The 21,797-nt window shown below is 38.6% G+C and overlaps 1 protein-coding gene across 1 annotated transcript in view; it reads right to left on the bottom strand.

The window, feature by feature from the left end:
- The window catches only part of MIS18BP1 (MIS18 binding protein 1), a 60,718-nt gene that overhangs the window by 11,634 nt on the left and 27,287 nt on the right, over window positions 1–21,797 (bottom strand). Inside the window, exons 7-14 of the mRNA XM_081087239.1 lie at window positions 20,134–20,221; window positions 18,662–18,819; window positions 15,848–15,999; window positions 15,221–15,317; window positions 12,101–12,950; window positions 6,609–6,784; window positions 4,827–4,987; window positions 2,596–2,741 (exon numbers count right to left, since the gene is read on the bottom strand). Coding sequence (XP_080943365.1) covers window positions 2,596–2,741; window positions 4,827–4,987; window positions 6,609–6,784; window positions 12,101–12,950; window positions 15,221–15,317; window positions 15,848–15,999; window positions 18,662–18,819; window positions 20,134–20,221 — 1,828 coding nt within the window. The remainder of the gene's footprint in view (window positions 1–2,595; window positions 2,742–4,826; window positions 4,988–6,608; window positions 6,785–12,100; window positions 12,951–15,220; window positions 15,318–15,847; window positions 16,000–18,661; window positions 18,820–20,133; window positions 20,222–21,797) is intronic.

Raw genomic sequence — 21,797 nt, 5'->3', positions numbered from 1 at the left:
GGAATTAGTATTTTAATGCCTTTCATTTGGCCAAAGTGGTTAACAAAAACTGTCCAAAATGATCCTCTCAATATACTTTCACCTGCACTAAATACTAAATCACAAGTAAACAAAAATTATTTGTGCATGGATAGGGAAAATTGTTTTTGTCAAATAAATGCAAATTAAAGTTCCATCAGGCTTCATTGAGAATACTGAATACAGTATTTTGAATCATTGTCATTTGGCTCCTGCCCCTCACACTCTATGGAGATTGTTCTTACTAGATCAGCATATGGGATAGCCTATTTTTAGGCCTATCACTTTCCATCTTTTCTGTGTAACATTTTACTGTTGGCCATCCCCATTTTTCTTGATAGTATTTATATTTCAAACTAGAGGCCCAGTGCACAACATTCATGCATTGGGCGGGGGGGGTCCCTCAGCCCGGCCTGTGCCCTCTCGCTCCCCTAAGTGGGCCTGAGCCGGCAATTGGATATCCCCTGAAGATTCCTTAGGGCTGTTGTGGAGGCAGGAGAGGCTCCTGCCACCACCACTGCACTCACCAGCCATGAGCCTGGCTTCTGGCTGAATGGCACTCCCCCTGTGTGAACGCACTGACCACCAGGGGGCAGCTCCTGCACTGAACATCTGCCCCCTGGTGGTCAGTGCGCATCACAGTGACCTGCTGTTCTGCTGTTCGGTCGATTTGCACATTAGGGTTTTATTATATAGGATAGTTCCTATATTTGTATAGTTCAAAATTCAAAGTCTCCCAAGATATCTTAGTTTTCTCTCTATGTATCCTTTCACAGATATTTAATTAAAACAATTATGTACAAGTATACACATATACACTCTCATGTATATCATACCTATATACATAAATGGCAACACATAATTCAATGTATATAACTTTTTCACCTCCTATATTGTGGACATTTTACCATAATAGTACATAAAGAAATTCCTCATTAATTTCTATAGCTATATAATGTACCAGAAGTTACTTGATTAGTCCCTATTTATGGACATTTGAGTTGTTTTCAGTATTTTGCCATTATAAATAATATTTCAAGGAATAAGCTGAACATTCACAATTCTAAAAGTAGGATTACTAAGTTAAAGAGCATGTGCATTTATAACTTTGGTATATATAGAGACAAACTGCTGCCTGCAGAGATTGACTAATTTACCTTTTTGCTAGTAATTCATGAGAATGACTTTCCAAATTCGTAGGAGTGCTGTATCAGGGAAATTAGCCTTTTTCCTGTGATGAGTTCCACATATTCCTTTCTCAAATTGTCATTTGTGGTTTTTTTAAATTAAATTTATTGGGATGATATTGGTTAATAAGATTATATGGGTTTCAAATGGTCATTATAATACATCATCTGTATATTGCATTGTGCGCACCACCCAAAATTTAGTCTCCTCCTGCAACCATCTATTTGACCCCTCTACCCACTCTAGTAACTACCATGTGTTCATGAGCTTTTGTTTTGTTCATTCATTTGTTGCTTTCTATTTTATATCCTACAGATGAGTGAAATCATGACTCTTGGCCTTTTCCGTCCAACTTATTTCAATGAGCATGATACTCAAGATCTATCCAGGGAGCCTTGGCCAGTGTGGCTCAGTTTGTTGGGTGTCATCCCATATAACAAAAGGTTACTGGTTCCATTCCCAGTCAGGGCACAAGCCCAAATTGCAGGCTGGATCCCTGGTGGGGGGTGCACAGGAGGCAGCTGGTCAATGTTCTGGTCTCACATCAACGTTTTTCTTTCTCTTCCTCTCCCTTCCTCTCTAAAAATCAATATACACACACATACACACACAAAAGATCCATCCATATCGACACAAATGGCAATATTTCATCTTTTCTTATGACTGAGTTCATTGTATATATGTAACACATCTTCTTTATGCAATCATCCATCAAAGGACACCTGGGTTGTTTCTATGTCTTGGCCATTGTGAATAATACAATGAATATAGGGGTACTGGTATATTTACAAATTTTCATTTTTTGAGTAGATACCATGAAGAGAGATTGCTGGGTCATATAGCTCTATTCTTATTTTTTTTGAGGAACCTCCATCCTGTTTTCCATAATGGTTGTACTAATTTATGTTCCCACCAGCAGTGTATGAGGGTTCCTTTTTCTCTACATCCTCTCCAACAACTGTCATTTTTTTTCAGTCCTTTGATTGTTTATGTTTGATAGGTACCAAATGAAACTTTTTTTTAATATACTGGACTACATTCTTTTTGTTAGTGGCTTCTGGGTCTTCCATCATAGTGAGAAAGACCTTCACTAATCTAAGACTATAAAATAATTCTCCAAGGTTATTTTAGGTATATTTTATAGTTTAATTTTTCACATGTAAAACTTTGATCCAGTGGGACTTTGTCATGATGTAAAGTGTGAGCTGTGTCCCAACATTATGGAATAACACACCTGCTTGCTGAAACTCTCCATCCTTGACTTCTAGGAACTATTCTTGATTTTTAATATATAATGACTTTTCTCATTACTGACATTTATTCTCTTCAACTCATGAAATGTTAAATATTGATGCACAGAATTACAGTATCTTATGCATAAATATTTACCTGTTTATAGAGGCTAGCATTCCAGGACTGACATGCTGACACTGAGGAGTTTTTGCCAGTGGAAAGATAACTGAGGATGGAGTTGTTGGATTTCTGTCCATATTTGGAAGAATATCCTCTTCTTGACTGTACTGGAAATTTGGCAACTAGAATACAAATATTCATTATCAGCAGGCACCCCTAATGATCAAATTCTTCATCACAAAATTTTTTTGGAGGGCTTTGTTTTTTCTGCCTTATAATTTTCTGAGATAATGAAAAATATTAGTAGGCAAAGAAGAGAGCCTTGTCCTCTAAAAAACTTGGTTGTGTAAAATGAAGACAATGATACCTGTTTCTAAAAGTTGTATAGACCAGGGGTCAGCAAATGTGTTCGGTAGAGTCAGATAAGTAATTTTCTCTTTGTGGTCCATACAGTCTCTGTCACAACTACACGATTATGCTGGTTGTAGCTTGAGGCAGCCACAGCCAACATGTAAACAATGTTCCTGTCTGTGCTCCAATAAAATTTTGTTAACAAAAAAAGGTGGTATGTTAGATTTGGCCCATGGGCCATAGTTTGCTGACCTCTGTGTAGACAGAACAAAATAAAACGGTGATTCATTTACTGAATAGTACCAAGTAGTATTAAACCTTTTGTGTATACAGTTATATATCCAATAAATAATTCAATCCTTAAGATTTTACCTACCTTTATATTAAAACCATACAAAAAGTGGACTTATGCCACAGAAAATGAACTACTTTACTGCTTTCTATTTGTATTGTATTACCTTTAGTTTTAAATTGTTGAGACTATTACATTTTGGCCAAAACATATATAGAACCTGAAATGATGGTGGAATAAGATAATGGGTACAGCCCCAAAGGACCACACTGTTGTGCAGAGAACACAGTAAGAACCTCAGATGGCTCCCTTAAAATACCTACCTTTATAACCTGAATAGATAAAAGGGGGCCCAGATAATGATGTTACTAAATTATTAAAGCATTATGTAGCCTTTAAAAATTGAAGATTATTTAACAATATTAAAAAATGAGTATATGAGCCTGGCTGGCGTGGCTCAGTAGTTGAGTGACGACCTATGAGCCAGGAGGTTGCGGTTTGATTCCAAGTTTATTGTGGGCTCCATCCCCAGTGTGGGGTGTGCAGGAGGCAGCCGATCATTGATTCTCTCTCATCATTGATGTTTCTCTCTCTCTCTCTCTCTCTCTCTCTCTCTCTCTCTCTCTCTCTCCCTCTCTCCCTTCCTCTCTAAAAATCAATAAAAACATGAGTAGATGAAAAAAGTACCCTTACATCTAGCTCACCAAAACTCAATTTTTACACTTAATAGTTCAGCTGTCTAGATCCATCTATCTTCGTACTACTTTAATCTTAATATCTTTAACAGTTTCAAATTTGTACTTAATATTTGTACTGTATTTCACTATGTTTATGAAGAATATTCTTAGTTGATATATGGATTGATTGTAGGGTGTATTTCTTTCTGTATAAAAATAAACCTGCAATGATTATTATCTTTGTGAAGATTTTTGGCATCATTTCATTTTTTTTTATGATAAACTCCCATGAGTAGAATTAATCTTTATGGCTCTCATATGTTGAATCATTCCAAAGGTATGATTCAACTCTGCATCCACTGATGCATGACTGTATCAACATCCCCACTGCTTTTTGTTAGTGGATATTTTAACTTATTTTTTAAATTATTCTGTAATTTAGAAGGTATACTTACATAGTAACATTAAAATGAGTTTTTTATATCATATTATTGGCTTTGTTTTATTTGTTGCAAATATTTTATCCTAATCATGAAGTTTGTAGTTATGTGATTTTTGATACTACAAAAATTCTTTGACATTCAAACCTGTCAATCTTGTGCTGTCACTGATTTTACTTTATAGTAATTTACTGTACAGTGAGTAATAATCTTTTATCACTCTCAAAAAAAAGTTTGTCTCATTGTATATGAAATTTTAAATATATACATTTGGCATATTTCTGGGTTTTCTTTTTGGTTCTACAAATGTTACCTTGGAACCGCATTGAAGGGTAGACTCTATACAATGATGAGAATGGCCTGTACTGGCTCATGTCTGTGAAGACTATCAATCCTTCACCTAAATATTAGGGATGAACACTAACCATATATAACAATAAGATAAAAATTAATATAAAGAAAACAATTAAAAAAAAACAAACAATATCATGCATTTAAGACTCTTACCAGCACTCTTTGTTTCTTAAAAGGTGTTGTGCTAAAAAAATCATCATGGTCATCTTTTGGCAACTGGTCCAGAAAATCCCTCATCTGCTTCTTCCTTTTAAGAGTTCCCACTTTGGCAGTTATCTTAATAGTTTGCTTCTTATCTGAATCATCTCTCTTGCCTTAAGAGTCAGCAAAACATATTGGTAAGAACCTGGTCATTAGAATAACTGCTCTAGAGTTAACAAACTTGACAAAATCTAAACTGTGCATTCATATTAAGTAAATTCAGTCTCTATTATATACAGGTTTTTTCTATAACAAGGGATCCTTTCTACACTGGGATCTGTGAGATATCCTTAGCCCGCAAGACACTCCTGAAGAACATACATGTAAGATTGGGCAGGGTTTGGTTAAAAAAGTCTTAATCTTGTGAGAAAGGTTATCTCCCGTACTCCTCTTACTGATACCTAATTTATTGATGTTGCTAAAATATAAAGCACATTTAATTATGACAGGGATAATGGACACACCCCAAAGTTTAGAATAGGACTTCTCTACAATAAACCTTGGGCAGAAGAGTGCACTCCTGGAAGCCATTTATTCTGATAATGAAAACCTGCCTTGGGGCCCTGGCTGGTTTGGCTCAGTGGATAGAGCGTCAGCCTGCAGACTCAAGGGTCCTGGGTTCAATTCCAGTCAAGGGCATGTACCTTGGTTGCGGGCACATCCCCAGTGGGAGTGTGCAGGAGGCAGCTGATCGATGTTTCTCTCTCATCAATGTTTCTAACTCTCTATCCCTCTCCCTTCCTCTCTGTAAAAAAAAAAAAAAAAACCAATAAAATATATTTTAAAAAAAACACAAAAAACAAAAAGCAAAAAACCTGCCTTGGGGACCCTACCCAAGTGGCCCGAAATTAAATTGGATCCTTAGGATAATCCAAATACAGATAATCTTTGCAATTCTTTCTAGTTTTAAAGTTTTAAGAAAACATCTACAGCACTGGCCGGTTTGGCTCAGTGGTTGGAGCATCGGCCAATGGACTGAAGGGTCTTGGATTCCATTTCTGGTCAAGGGTACATATCTCCACTGCAGCAGGTTCAATCCCCTGCCCAGGTCGGGGCCCAGGTTAGAGGCAACACATTGATGTTTCTCTCTCCACCCTTCCTCCCTCCCTTCCACTCTCTAAAACTAAAAACAATAAAAAAAAATCTATAAGACACTTGGATATCCTATGTAATAAAAGAGTAATATGCAAATTGACCATCACTCCAACACACAAAATAGCCAACCGTACGTGGATATAAGATGGCCTGCAGGGGAGGGCAGTTGGGGGGGGAACCAGGTCTGCAGGGGAGGGCAGTTAGGGGGGACCAGGTCTGCAGGGGAGGGCAGTTAGGGGCAATTGGGCCGGCAGGGGAGCAGTTAGGCGTCGATTATGGCAAGCAGAAGCGGTTAGGGGCAATCAGGCAGGCAGGCAGATGTCCAACTGCCCATTTAGGCCAGATGCCAATCGGACCTAAATGGGCAGTCAGACATCCCTTGAGGGGTCCCAGATTGGAGAGGGTGCAGGCTCGGCTTAGGAACACACACACACACACACACACACACACACACACACCCTGTGCACAAATTTCGTACACCGGGCCTCTAGTATAAATATATATATATATATATATATATGTGTGTGTGTGTATATATATATATATATATATATATATATATATATGTAAAATACATCTAGTGAGTTATTATAAGTTGATACAGAAAAATAGGAAAAAACTATTTACTACAAAGTTTACCATTCTTTTGGCCTTTGGGACTGATTGGCTTTTTCTTAGTGACATGTTTCTGGAATCCATTTCCTTGGGGATCTTCCATGTATTTTCTCTGACATTCTTCAGCAGATCTAGAACCTACAGCCATAGCAACATCTGACCAGAAACCAGGTTTGTGCTTGGGAAGAGATGCAAAAGCACTATGGAAGACCAAATCCAGTTAAAGAATAAGAAAAAAACAAAACAAAACCTGAATGCATACCACTAAATCAATCAGATTTACTGAGCTAAAGGAATTTTACCAAAATCATTCTTCTTAACTATTTGGAAAGAAGATACACCCTATACTCAATAACTTACTCTACTGCTTAAAAATATGATGACATAATTTAACATCTAGTAGATGCATTGTTTTAATCTGAAAAATTATCTCCAATCTCAAGGTATTTCTTCCCAAGTCCAACAAATCAGTGATTTGATTTTGGGGGGTGGGGGCTCTAACATGACCAACTTTTCTATGTTGTTGCTCAAATATTGCTGGTACTAAATATATTGAAAGATGAGCTCTGAGTTCATATACATTCCAGGTTATGTGTTATGCTTGGCTTGCTTTCATTATAGTATTACAGTTTATAGAACAGACTATCCTATCTAATAAAAGACAAAAAGGGTAATTAACTGTACCTCTGATATGCTTCCCATTGGCTAATCAGTGAGATATGCAAATTAACTGCCAACTAAGATGGTGGTTAACCGCCAACAAAGATGGCGGCTAATTTGCATACTGCAGGCAGGGTAGGACAGCGCAAGTCACCACCCAGGCCCCCATGTGCGACCTGGGGGTGGGAGGTCAGGCAAAGCAATAGCTGATCTCCTCGCCCGAGCCCTCGCAGCCCACCGGAGACACGGGGCCCACTCCCGTGTGCGATCTGGGGGTGGGCGGGGGCTGGGGCGAAGGCAAGCGGTGTCCCTCCCCTCGCCCGAGCCCTGGCCCGCCCACCGGAGACACGGGGCCCACTCCTGGGCGCCCCTTCCTGCTCGAAGCAGAGCTCGAGGAGTCTGCGAGTGTCCTACCAGCCTTCCAAAGTGTAATAAAGTGCATTTCCGGTGAGAAGCCCGGGCCGGGGTTGCGAGTGGACATGGACAGGCACGGGGCCCTCCAAGGGCTGCTGGCTTCAGGCCCAGGCTGCGCGGCCAGGCTTCCAGCCTGGCTCCCGCCTGGGGTCAGTGCCGGCGCCAAGCACAGGCGGAGGCCAGAGGAAGAACCCCCAACCCTTAGCCGGACGGACCGCGGGCCCTGGAGGGAAGGAGGCCTTAGGGGCCAGGAGAGCCCGAGAAGAGGGAAATCCCAGGAGGAGGCACCTGGAAAGTGCAGTGAATTGCAGGAGAGGGTGGAAGAGCCACACACTGGCAAACCCTGCCCGCCCCGGTCAGTGACGCGGGCCCCAAGTGCTCCTGGGCTTCGCCTTGCATCGTGGAGTCACGCTGCCCGTGGGCCGGGCAAGCAGGGGCCACCCCAACCTGTGAAGTTTCGCACAAAGGTGGGGAGGCCACGTTCAGGTGGGTTTGTCAGGCCCAGGGAAGGCGCCTTCACTCTCTGCGCCAAGACGGTGGCCAAGGGGTCCTCCGGAGACATGTGGTGACTGAACCCAAGCCAGGCCGGAGTCCTGCTCGCACTGAGAGGCAAGTAACTGGGTACCGCGCCCCAAATGCATGGGGAGCACCAGCGGCCTCCTCTCTCCTGCCCTGGAGGGTGGGAGGCCTGGCGGGATTCACAGGTAAAATGCAGACACTGATGGGTCCCAGACCCCTTTTCTTTGCACACACCCCCTCCCCCCTCCATCGTTCTTTGAGGCTAAGGTTCCTGAGCCCATATCCAAGGACTGCAAAGGGAACAATTCTCCTGGTGAGAACATGCAGGCAGGCGCCTCCTGCCAAGGCGGCCAAGTTTGACAAACAGCTCCTTTCTCCAGAAACAAGCACAGGACAAAATGACAAAAACACAACATGCCCACCCTCTTGAGAGTGCTACTTCTCTTATTTGAGAGGAAGGTTCCCACTTTCAGGGTTTAGGTATGTGTGGGCTCCACTTGCTCCACTGATTTTCATCCCTGTAGGACAGCATGGACTGGGATATGAGAAAGGAGAAAAAGAAAGAACTGGAGCATTTCCTCTAATGTTCTGAGCTTTAGTAATCCCCTTTCCTGCTCCAGAACTGGAGGGCTTCTTTTAACTCTGTCATGCCCTCGTGCTCACTTCCAGTTTAGTCAGCCTTGAGTTTAGCTTGGGTGATATCAGAGGAAAAACTAGAAATTCACAGCCAGTTGGGTAGTACTTAAATTTTAGTCTTCCTGAATTGGTCTGCTACTATTTATCTTTCTAAGTCAACAAAAAGCTGCTGTATACATTGTCTTGTTTTTATAGCTGTGCAGTAGAAGCTAGAATGGAGTATGCTTTCTCCATCTCACTGGGAACAGCAGTTCAAGCATTAAAAAATAGCCTTAGATGATATAAATATACAGCAAAGGTTGAGAACCTTTATTATGAGGAAATGATTGGAGAATACAGCTGGCAATAATAACTGAGGTCAATTATTATATGCTGACAATGTAAGGCAAAAGAATCTATAGAATTTGGAGATTAGTAAGAATGCAATGAAAGTTTCTGATCTGTCAGAACCACAATCATACATTAAGACTAATGTGAAGATGTATAAAACAGATTACATATATGAAAAGAATGAAGTTTAAATATAAGGCTACTTCCATAGTTCAGGCAAAAGGCATTAAAAATCTGAAAAAGAGTAGACTCAAGAAAAAGGGTGCAGATAGAAAATGACCCCATGAAAAGATCTATAGCTCCTTGGGAACTAGTTAAAATTTTTAAAAAATCAGTAACGATAAAAAGTGTAAACTTAGCTGACTGAAAGAATTACGTTTTTCAGAAATAGGAATGTCAGGCCATGTACAGACAGGGGAAATAAGTCTGGTTTATGATATATTTAGAGATGTAGGTGAGACTTATGTAAAGATTTTCAGTAGGCAAAGGAAAATACAAATCCTATATAATAAAGAGGTAATATACAAATTGACCATCACTCCCACACACAAGTTGGCCGGCAGGAGAGGGCAGTTGTGGGAGATCAGGCCTGCAGGGGAGGGCAGTTGGGAGGGACCAGGCCTGCAGGGGTGGGCAGTTGGGAGCGATGAGGCCTGCATGGGAGGGCAGTTGGGGGTGACCAGGCCTGCAGGTGAGGACAGTTAGTGGCAACCAGGACAGCAGGGGAGGGCAGTTAGAGGCAATCAGGCTGGCAGAGGAGCAGTTAGGTGTTGATCAGGCTGGCAGGGGAGTGGTTAGGGGGTGATCAGGCTGGCCGGCAGGCAAGTGGTTGGGAGCCAGCAGTCCTGGATTGTGAGAGGGGTCCCAGATTGGAGAGGGTGCAGGCTGGGCTGAGACACACACACACACTCCTCCCCCTCCTTGTGCATGAATTTCGTGCACCGGGCCTCTAGTCTAAATATAAGAATTCAAGACCAAAGATACAGAGTTGGAAGTCCCTGTACATCGAAAGAAGTTAGAACTCTGGAAGGAAAAGATCATTGAGAAGCAAGAAAGCACCCAACCCAAACACTCTGGAGAATAAGAATGAAGATTACCTTCTGTGCCAGAAGAAGAGAAGTTACATTTAGGCAATTGAAAATGGAAGAGTATAGTGGCACAGAGATGCCTTCAGAAGAACATTTAAAGAAGGCAGATTTGAAAATGAATTCCAAATGTTATAACGTTTGGGGGTGCAAAAAGGAGTGGAACACTGAATTGCTATGTTTCTAAGTTATCCTCTCTTTTTTACCACTCATATCTTCCTTTCTATTAGATAATTCCCATCAGCAAACCACCATACTACGGCAATGAGTCAAATTACAAATTAAGCAAGCAACCAAACACACGTATTCCTTCTCTTCACACTCTATCACCTATGCTTTTCTATTCCCACCATTGCCAAACTTCTTGTGCTGTTTCTCTAAGTTGTCTTTATTATCCCATTCACTCTTCATTGCTCAATTATGGCTTGTAATACTACTAGACCACTGATATTGCTTGTCAAGTCCATGTAGCCAAATCCAGTTATCAGCAGCAGTAGTTATGAAATCTAGGAAAAATCACCTAATTTCTGGGGCTATTTTCTTCTCTATAAATGGGGGGGTTGAGGGGAGAGGGAGTCCAGCCAATATGTCTCCATGGTTGAGTGCCGACCTATGAACCAGGAGGTCACAGTTGGATTCCCGATCAGGGCACGTGCCTGGATTGTGGCCTTGTTCCACAGTGTGGGGGCGTGCAGGAGGCAGCCAATCAATGATTCTCTCTCATCACTGATATTTCTCTCTCTCTCTCCCTTCCTCTCTGAAATCTATTTTTAAAAAATTTTAAATAAATGGAGGGGGGGGGGACCATTAAATAATCTGTGTTTGAAGATTTTATAATGGTGAATTTAATTATAAAATACTAGTAGCCCTGTACAGGAATCCATGCGCCAGTAGCTCGCTGTCACCCTCCTGTAGCTTCCCCCACCCCCACCTCATAGCTTGCTATTCTGTCCCCTCCTGTAGCTCTCCATCTGCTGCCCCGCCCTCCTGTAGCTCCCTCTGCCCCCCTCATAGCTTGCTACCCTGCCCCCTCCTGCAGCTCTCCACAGCCCACTTGTAGCTCACTGCCCCACCCTTCTGCTGATCTGTGATCCAGTAGTTATGCAGTCGGTCATTATGCTTCACGGCGTAATGACCATTTGCATACTACATCTTTATTATATAGGATTTCTTAAAATGTGAGGCTGTGAGAGAGCAGCATTTGTCTATGTTGAAATATATTCTCAGGTTTATTGAGGTATAACTGACAAATTATATATATTTAGTCTACCCATGCTCATTTGATACATACATTGTGATCACCACAAACAAGTAACACATCCACCCCCTCACATATTTACTTTTCTTCAGTAGATGGGGGGTGGGAAGGGGAGGTGTATGCTTGCAATATTAACACATTGTTTGCGGGTAGTTTTTATTGCGCGCTAACAGGTGGCATGGGCCATTTTTGCTAATTTTTTGCGCAAATGGCAACGTTCAGTAAAATTATAATAACTTTAGTTTACGTATTTATACGTTACCCGCATTCTACCACTAGTCTATAAAAAACATATTAATATGTGTCCCGCGCTCTACTACACTGGTAGAACGTATAAATACGTAAAACGTATAAATACGTTTCCTGCATACAATGTGTTAAATGGGAATGAAAAGCTCATATGTATACTATATAAATGGCCACATGTAGATGGCAGTTATCTATATTTTCCCTCCATTCTCTGTATAAATTGTAATTTTCCTTTATGTGTTTTTGGATGACATATTCCATTTTAATGATTATAAACCATTAAATCACTCCCTCATTGGATTCTTCATGTCTTCAACTATTTTGTGGCCACTCAGGATATTTCAGAGTCAAATCTAACTACTTACCAATGAAGCTTCTCCAATTCCTTCTCATTCCATTCTTCATCCAGAATTAAACCAGGTAAACATTCTAAGGAATGCCTCTTCGTTTCACCAGATCCCATTTTGTTAATAATTGGTAATTCATTCCTAATATCAGATTTCTGACAATTTATTTCAGCAGAACATCTAGCTTTCTTTTTTAGGATATGAAATTCAGTTTCACTTTCTTCAGTTTCAGATTCAGAGGTCGCTGAAATTTTTCCAGTGATGTTCCTTCTGCTTTTTCTTTGGTGAACTACTCTTTCTTTGGTATTTCTTGTTGTGGTCTTCTTAATATCCCCAGCTTTTATTCTAATTTTCTTTTCCGTTTCACTCTTGTCAGCAGACAAATCTTGATTTGTTACTTGATTTTTTTCAATTTTCTTCGATGTTGATAACAACTTTGTATTGTTCTTAAAGTCAGAGGTGACCGTTTGTTTCTTATTAGAACTAGGTATTTTTATTTTCTGGTTGACAGTGAGTATATCACGTTCAATGCAATCCTCCTTGTTTTCGCTTGTATGACCCACGTCACTCTCATATACATCTTTGAAAGTCTTTCTGGGCTTACTAATTGGACATGTAGTTTCATTTAAGTCTGATTCACTTTCTTTTTGATGCTTTGGCACTATAAAATCTGTTACTGCTTTAACGGCACCAGACGATACATTATACTTCATGCATTTTTGCTCTATCACATTTTTAGATTTAAGTGGTGTTATCAAAACACAGACTTCCTTCTGATTAGTAGCCGCATATTTTCTTTCTTCATTTGAGAAAGGTGATTTCCCTGAGATGATAATATCAATGGATACCTTCGATTCTTCGGTTTGCTCTTTAATTTCATAAGATAAAACCAAAGATCAAAATCTCAAATTAGCTACAAACAAAATTTAAAAAACTGTTTTCACAAATATATTGTTTTCCCACCACAAACTCCACTGTCATATTAATCTTGCTGAAACACCAGTCTGTTTAGATCACCATCCCTTTGATTGTAAACATACTATTTTTTAATACCCACTAGTCCAGGACTTCTCATAGTATACTTAGTGTGCATATAAGCTCCTCTACCTGGCCTTCACTACAGTTCACTCGCTGCATTCATGTCTGAACCACATTCTATGTCTGTAAGACCACTGTTTCTCAAATTTTCTCTACTTGGAAAATCCCTTTCACTCATTTACAAACCAAATCACTACCTGTTTCAGTCTTACACTCCAACCTACCTGGTCCATAAACTTTGTTCTGATTTCCTCAACTGAATGAAAGCTCTTTCAAATTTCCAGAATATTTTAAAATAATGCCATGTTTGACAATGCACCCTGCATATAATTACACTTGTCTAATCTTTCAACTAGTCTGAAAAGTATACTTAACAACTTTGTTTTCATTTGTGAATTATCTTCATTTTACTGGAGTTAGTTCAGTCACATATGTAGTAGATGCTAAATAAATATTTGTTGGGCTGCTAAAACCTTACTAGGTATGTAACATATGAAACAGAAGGTATATTAGTTAAGAAGGGAATTAGAAGAACATGTAACTCCATTTGCACAGCCTCATTCTCATTCATCCCTAATGGTAGCCATCAAGGCAATCTTTTGCTGAATCCCCAAAAACTCTATGAATCATCATGGGAAAAGAACCAAAACAAAACTTGAGAGTCTTTATTATACCATATCATTACTTCAGGAAAACAAATTAAATGAGAGAAATTCTCAACTCTAAAACTTAAGAAACCAGAAGCTAAACTATTAGTTTCTAACTTTAAATTATCCAGCTATAATTATAATTATCACGCCAATCATCACAGTGACATACTGCCAACAATCTACACATATTATGTGACATTTAAAAGGTGAATGACAAAAATAAAAGAAGCTTCTGAATTATAATTCATGAAATGGTACTAACCAAAAAACAAGAAAGTTTCCACAAGACTTCTCAATGGAATTATATATTTTCACATTATGAGCTGAAGTGTTTTCTTCTAATTCCTTATTATAAATGTGATTCAAATGTTCAATTGGCAATTTAAAAATTTTATGCTCTCTAATTTCGAGCAAAACATTTTTTTTGTTAATTTCATTAAATAACCTGAATAAAGATACAGCCTAATCTGGATACTTTTATTTAAGTCATATAAACTTGGTAAGTAGTATTGCTCTTCAGTCTACTTTTTTACACACTTATAAATGTTCTCCACTTTCATTTTTCACTTATAAGCAATAAAATAGAAAAAAATGCTATTAAGCTGATAGATTCAATTAAACATTAAGTTTTAAACTCCCTAATGCATAGAGAAAAGGTTCTATATATTCAGGTACGCAGGATTACAATGAAATCATTCTGAAAAATACACACTTATACAAAACTAAATTATGGCCTATTACAATTTAATAAAAAGACTGTCTTTAAACAATACTAGAAGCATATTTAAGTAATATATATTTTGTGATTTAAAAATTTAAAGCTACCTAAAGAAAGCAAACCTGTAAGTGAATCTATATTTAAAGCAATGCATTATTTCATTTTGTAAATCATCTTCTGTAAAAAGATAACACCAAATATTTAATAAGCATTAAAACAGTTGGTCTATCATTTCAGATTTAGAAATTTATAAAATCACTTTTATTATATTAAAAAATTTCAGCCAAACTGGTTTGGCTCAGTGGATGGAGCGTCGGCCTGCAGACTGAATGGTCCCAGGTTCGATTCCGGTCAAGGGCATGTACCTTGGTTGTGGGCACATCCCCGGTGGGGAGTGTGCAGGAGGCAGCTGGTCGATGTTTCTCTCTCATCGATGTTTCTAACTCTCTATCCCTCTCCCTTCCTCTCTGTAAAAATCAATAAAATATATTTTTAAAAAAATTTTTTTAAATAGTAACTTTCTACTTATCCTATATAATAAAAGGCTAATATGCAAATTGTCCCCTTGACCGGGAGTTTGACCGGGGGTGGGCCCGGCTGGCCAATTTTCCATGTCCCCTCTCCCCAGCCAGCCTGGCCCCGATTGGGGTGGGGCAGCCAGACCCCAACCAGGCACGAATTCATGCACCAGGCCTTTAGTTATAAAATAAAACAATAATAAGGATATATTACCTTGCTCCTGATTTTTAATTATCTTTTTATTTGTTCTTTCACAATTTTTGAGTTTCTTTGAAGATAACTTCTTATATTCACTTTTTCCAATCAATTCCTTAAAAATCAAAAGATAACTTTTTACTATAACAAGTACTACCTATAAACATGACTACAAGCATTTTACAGTATGAATCAAGCACACAAATTTCTAGGCACTTACAGAAATTTCATTAGCAGAGGTATTCAAAGCTCAAGCTTTGGAAGCACCATGTGGGTAACCACATTCTCACATTTTCTTTACCGATTTAATACTATCATTTAAAATGTGCATGTGCGTGCACGCGCACACACTCTCACACACACACACACACTCACATACACACACTCACACACACACTCACGCACACACTCTCTCTCTCTCTCATTCTCTATCTATTTAAACCTTACTCTATAACTAAAACTTTGTTATTCTTGACTGCACTTTTCCAGTGAGATACCAGGAAAATAAATATCAAGACATTTACCTACTATGCCTAAACTAATAAAAAGCAAAACTTAACAAAGAGAACTCATGATTTCTCATTTGGTCTCTAATGTTTTCAATAGTATCACACCACCCCTGTACAGTATACAATAAAAGCTTACCTGATTAGTTAAGTCATATTCTCCCCCATTTTGAACAGTATTCTTTATTTGGTCATCTGGGAAGCTTATTGGTGGTTTATTTTGAGGATTACTCTGGCAAATGTTTAATTCTATAGCTCCTGGCAATGTACTGTGCTTATTCTTCTTCAGTTCTGAGTACAAAGATGAAGGTTTAGATAAATGATTATATAAAAGTTAAGCTGCTCATCCCCATTAAGAACTCACTCTGAAAAAGTCTGTCTAATCCAATGTCACAAATATTTGTTAAATTTGGTTATGACATAAAGCAATTTTATTGGGACAGAACCACTCTGCATAGGGCCATATTTTGTTCAAATCACTTTTATTCTAAAGAAAGAAAGGAAGGAAGGAAGGAAGGAAGGAAGGAAGGAAGGAAGGAAGGAAGGAAGGAAGGAAAGAAGGAGAAAAGAAAAGAAAAGAAAAGAAGTGGACAGCCATAATATTTCTTATTATCTGTTTTGAATCTCCTTTGCCACATCTAAAGCAAAATAGAAACATTAAACCATTTTGTAAATACAAATTCCTGTTCATCCAAACTCTGTACCAACTAAACAGAAAGTGAATAACTCTATTTCCCTTATATTTCTTCATGTATATTGAATTCTTATGTTCCAATTAATTTATGTATACCAATGTATAACTAAATCCATGCTAATTAAAATTTTAAGCAAAACCAAATTTATAGTATACAATATAGGCTTAAGAAACAGCTATTGAGCTAAAATTCTTGATAAGTTAAAAAGGACTTGTAAAACCATAGAAACATTTTTATTATTATTCTAGAAGCTGTATTTGAAAATACATATGGATGGTCCTTCCTCTGAGATTATTACAGTATGGTGAAGACTATTATAATAGATCACTTATAATATATTCTGGTTAAATATAACAGACATTAAGTATTTTAATACAATACTATGACATATAGATTATAGCACTAAACATGCAAAACCACATTTTAGGTAAATCACACACACGATCACATCAACTTAAATTATCACTGATTAGCGCCTTTGCATACCTTTAGTTGTTTAATGTTAGACGTGGTTTTATTTCAGTGGTTTTCCCATAAAAAAAGACAGCACCAACCACCACCACCACTCAAAATAACTTATATGAGGACACACAATGTCTTAACAGTTTCACAAAACAAAGATTTACTAAAACACACTGGAAAAATGATACACCTAAAAAAAAAAAATCTACTAATATTTGCTCCTAACCTGAGCTTCCCAAAGGGGAGGTATCATCTCCTCTTATTCATTTCTAAATTGCTAACAGCTAACAAAGATCAAGGTTCATGGAAAGTGCTTTAAAAATTATTTGTTGAATTATTTTCTTATGGACACAGGTAGCATGTAAGATAGTTTACCAAACTTTAGCATTTTGCATTTGTATCTTCAAACACTTCACCAGTAACATTCACAATTTAAAAATTTATGAAAAACACTGCTTAAGATCTAAGACTAAAGAAGATTAATAAATGATAAAAGTGAGACATACTTTTAGGAATTTTATATTCAGAGTAAAAAGTGTATAGCAGTTGCTGTAGCCCCAGGGCTCCAGAATACTAAAGATGGTCTAGCAAATGACAATGAGCAATATTTTAAATTTATAGGCAAATAGGATGACTTTTGAAAAAATGAGGAAAGGTTGAGAAGAAACTAGAACAGAGTGACTTTTAGCTAGCTCTGAGCAAGCAGTCATCTACATATTTAATCCATTCCTTTGTACTAGAAAGGATAAGCAAAATTACAAAGGAGGGCCCTATGAACACAGGGAAGTGGGGTGCAGTGGGGAACTTATACTCAATATGGTGCCATGATTTTGGTAGAAGCAATCCTGTAAAGCTCTTTGTTATAAGGTCAAGGTAGAATCGATAGAAATTTATACAACAGATTCTAATTAACTTTTATTCATCTGTATTTTCTAGAAAAGGCTGTGAGGCAAATTATAGTTTTGGCAAAGAGGTGAAACAGAACAGTTTTGCCAGCTACCTTCTAGTAATGGTCATTCAAAAAACATGCCATTACCCCCATAAAATCAAACTGGTATTGTCTATTAACAAGAATAAAATTTGGTACAAATTAGGCATACAGTATCCTATATAACAAAAGGGTAATATGCAAATTGACCCCAACAGCAGAACGACTGGGAATGACTGGTCACTATGACACACACTGACCACCAGGGGGCAGATGCTTAATGCAGCAGATGCCCCCTGGTGGTCAGTGTGCTCCCGAAGGGCGAGCTCTGCTCAGCTACAAGGCAGGCTGCCAGCTGCCAGCACAGCAGTGGTAGGATATTCAACTGCAGCTTAGGCCTGCTCCCCACTGGCAAGTGGACATCCCCCGAGGGCTCCTGGGCTGCCAGAGGGATGTCTGACTGCCAGCAGGTGGACATCCCCCGAGGGGTCCCAGACTGCGAGAGGTCACAGGCCCGGCTGAGGAACGCCCTTGCCCGAGTGCACAAATTTTTGTGCACTGGGCCTCTAGTTTAATATATAGGTTTGAGGTAGGTTAGCAGCCTAAATACCCTGTGTCTTGGAAACTGAAAGAACAATTATCTTTCATTGATATGCTTATCAGGTTAATTAAAAGGTAACATTTAATGAAGTAAGTTGAATGCTGACTATGAGCTATCTGCTTTGTAGTTTTTCTCCAAGTAGTGAAAAATCACAAATTTTAGGACCAGATGAGAACTCAAGACTATATGCACTGTAAACAATTAACAACGTGGGGTTCATGTAAGAATACACCACTGTACCAATAGAGAAGAAAAGAGCAAACATACCCAAATGGTTACAATCAAGGTCATAAATGGTGCTGGTTCTTTGGAGGCCATCTGTTTGGTTTACTCCTGCATCATTTTTCATTGACTTTCCTATGTCGGGCACAAATCTTCTACTTTTCTGTTTTTGTCTGGCCTTTTTCTTTTTCTTTTCACAAGCCCTAAAAACATACATTATTTTCCCTCTAATGTTGGTTCTCAAAAAACTGAAAACAAAAAAATAAAACCCACAAAAAAATGAAACTCTCCTATGACCTAACCTCAACCCTAAATAAAATACTAACTCTAACCCTAACTATAATATACCAACCCTAAGCTTAACTCTAATCCTAACACTGTTCCTAATTTTAAACCTAATCCTAATCCTTACCCTAAAGTTACCCAGAAACCTTACTCTAATTCTAAAACTAACCCTAACAATAAGCCTATAATTCTAAAACTTAACCCTAAACTGAGCTATCACCCTAACCCTAATCTAGGGGTCCTCAAACTTTTTAAACAGGGGGCCAGTTCACTGTCCCTCAGACTGTTGGAGGGCCGGACTATAGTTAAAAAAAAAAACTATGAACAAATTCCTATGCACACAGCGGCGGCAAAAACACCCGGCGGGTCGGATAAATGTTTTCGGGGGGCTGCATGTGGCCCTCGGGCCGTAGATTGAGGACCCCTGCCCTAATCCCAAATATTACATCTAACCTCAAAACTAACCTTAGCCCTACCTTATTTTTAAACTAACCCTAAACCAAAGACTAATCCTAAACGTAACTAACTTTTAGCCCTAACCTTATACCTAATCCTAAAGCTAAGTCTAACCATAATTTTGAACTCAAACCAAACCCTAACCTAACCTTTAACACTAACACTACACCAAAAAATAAAAAAAATTCCCTCAAAGTTCTTCACCATAGTAAAGATTACTTTTAACCTTACATAATTTAAGCCTTCATGGCTTCCATCCCCTTTCCCACAAAAAACTCAAGTACAATATAAAGTTTACTGAAACATAGCCACATTCATTAAGGAACTGATGCTGCTTTTCCTCTTGTTGAAGCAGTTGTAGTAGAGCATGCCCATAAAAATACTATCTGGCCCTTTACAGAAAAAATTGTCAATCCCTGTTTTGTGACTAATTAACTTACATCACTCCATCCCTATGAGTTCCTTAAAAGCAAGAATTAACCAAATTCTCCCTTGTTTTCCCCAGTGCCAACAGAGTAACTACAGAGGGAATGAATGAAAGAAAAGAGGACCATGAACTTCAGACTCCTGTTTAACAGCTATTTGACTCTCAAAGGATAGAATAAGGATGACTCCTTGAAATGTCCAAGGTTTTATTTTCCATAAAAAAGAAATTAAAACCACTTCATACTGGTTAAGCATACATTTTTAAAAGCTCACCTAAAATGGATGCATTTTATCAAATGAAAATTATGCCTCAATAAAGTTGTTGTTTTTTAATATAAAAAGTACTTTACCTTAATTGTTCTAGGAAAGTATCAATGTGCTCTTTCCAATTTTCTGGAAAGCCAAACATAAACTTCCTTATGAGATAATATGGATAGCCTATGTAATAACAAACAAACAAAATTATCTAAAAACCTAGAATTTTGAAGACGTGTCATTAATTCATTAAACACACACACACACACACACACACACACACACACACACACTGTTTACTATGTGCCAGTCAGGCACTGTTGCAGATACAAGGATTCAGCAATTAACAAAACCACCCAAATCCATACCTTCATGGAACTTGCCTTCTAGTGTGAAACAGAAGGCAAACCAACAAGTAAAATATCTTGTTAAATGATTATTAATGCTATGGAGAAAAATTATGCAGTTGAGAGGGAACAGAAATATCAGTGTATTCATGCAGACAGCATCTTTAAAAAAGGATAGTCAAGCCCAGCTGGTGTGGCTCAGTGATTGAGCATCGCCCTATGAACCAGAAGGTCATGGCCTATGAACCAGGAGGTGATGGTTCGATTCCCAGTCAGGGTACATGCCTGGGTTGCAGGCTTGATTCCCCTGGATCGTGCAGGAGGCAGCCAATCAATGACTCTTTCTCATCATTGAGAGTTCTATCTCTCTCTCCCTCTCCCTTCCTCTCTGAAATCAATGAAAAATATATATATTTTAAAAAAGTATAGTCAGAAAAAACTAACGAATTTCAGAGGGAAAGCGGGAGTGGGTGGGGAGTAATTAACCGGGGGAACTTATATGCACAGACATAGACAATAGAGTGGTGAAGGCAGTCAATGGGAAAAACAAACAAAAGGGGATATCTGTAATACTTTCAACAATAAAGATAAAAAAAAAAAAGGATAGAGATATTCTTACTGAAATAGCATCGGAAACTTTGAGACTTGAAGTAAGCCACATGGCAATATAAGGTTAAAACATTGGAAGCAGAGAGAACAAAACAAAAGGCTGCCTTTGTAGAACAAAGTGACTAGTAAAGTTAAAGTGTAGTGAGGAGAGACTAGTACCAGGAGGACACTCAGATGGGTAACAAAGGTAGTGTGGGAGCATAAGAGATTATAAGGCCTTGGAGTCATTTTACAGACCTAGTCTCTTACTTTGAGTGAGAAAGAAAGCTATGGAAATGCTATGACCAGAGGAGCTGTATAATGTCCTTGGGTTTTAAGTTAAGCTATTGACTTTAATAGGACTGTAATAGCTGCTATTTTGAGAAGAGTCTATGGAAGTATAATGGGAGAAAATGGGAGAAACAAGACCAGTTAGGAGGTTACTGCAATCACTCAAAACAAGAGAGAGGTTTGGACCACAATGGTCAGCAGAAGCCTAGGTTCTGAATATATTATGGAGATAATACCAATAGGACATACTGACACATTAATGTGTGCGGGAAAGAAATCTAGGACTTAAGGATGTCCCCAAGGATTTTAGCTAGCCACTGGAAGCCTGGAAAGAGGGGGAAGTCTGTAGATTAAGCAGATTTAAGGGAGAAGATCAGGTTTTAGATATACAGTCATGCACTGCATAAGGACATTTTGGTTAACGATGATGGGCTGCGTGTGTATATGAAGGTGGTCCCATTAGATCATAATGGAGTTGAAAAATTTGCATTGCCTAGTGACTTTGTAATTGTGACATCAAAAAACGGGTATCA

The sequence above is a fragment of the Myotis nattereri genome (genome assembly GCF_964212035.1).
Source record: "Myotis nattereri genome assembly, chromosome: 1".
NCBI classification, from domain to species: Eukaryota; Metazoa; Chordata; class Mammalia; order Chiroptera; family Vespertilionidae; genus Myotis; species Myotis nattereri.
The sequence above is the reverse complement of the archived record's forward strand: the minus strand, read 5'-3'. Positions and strand labels throughout refer to the sequence as shown.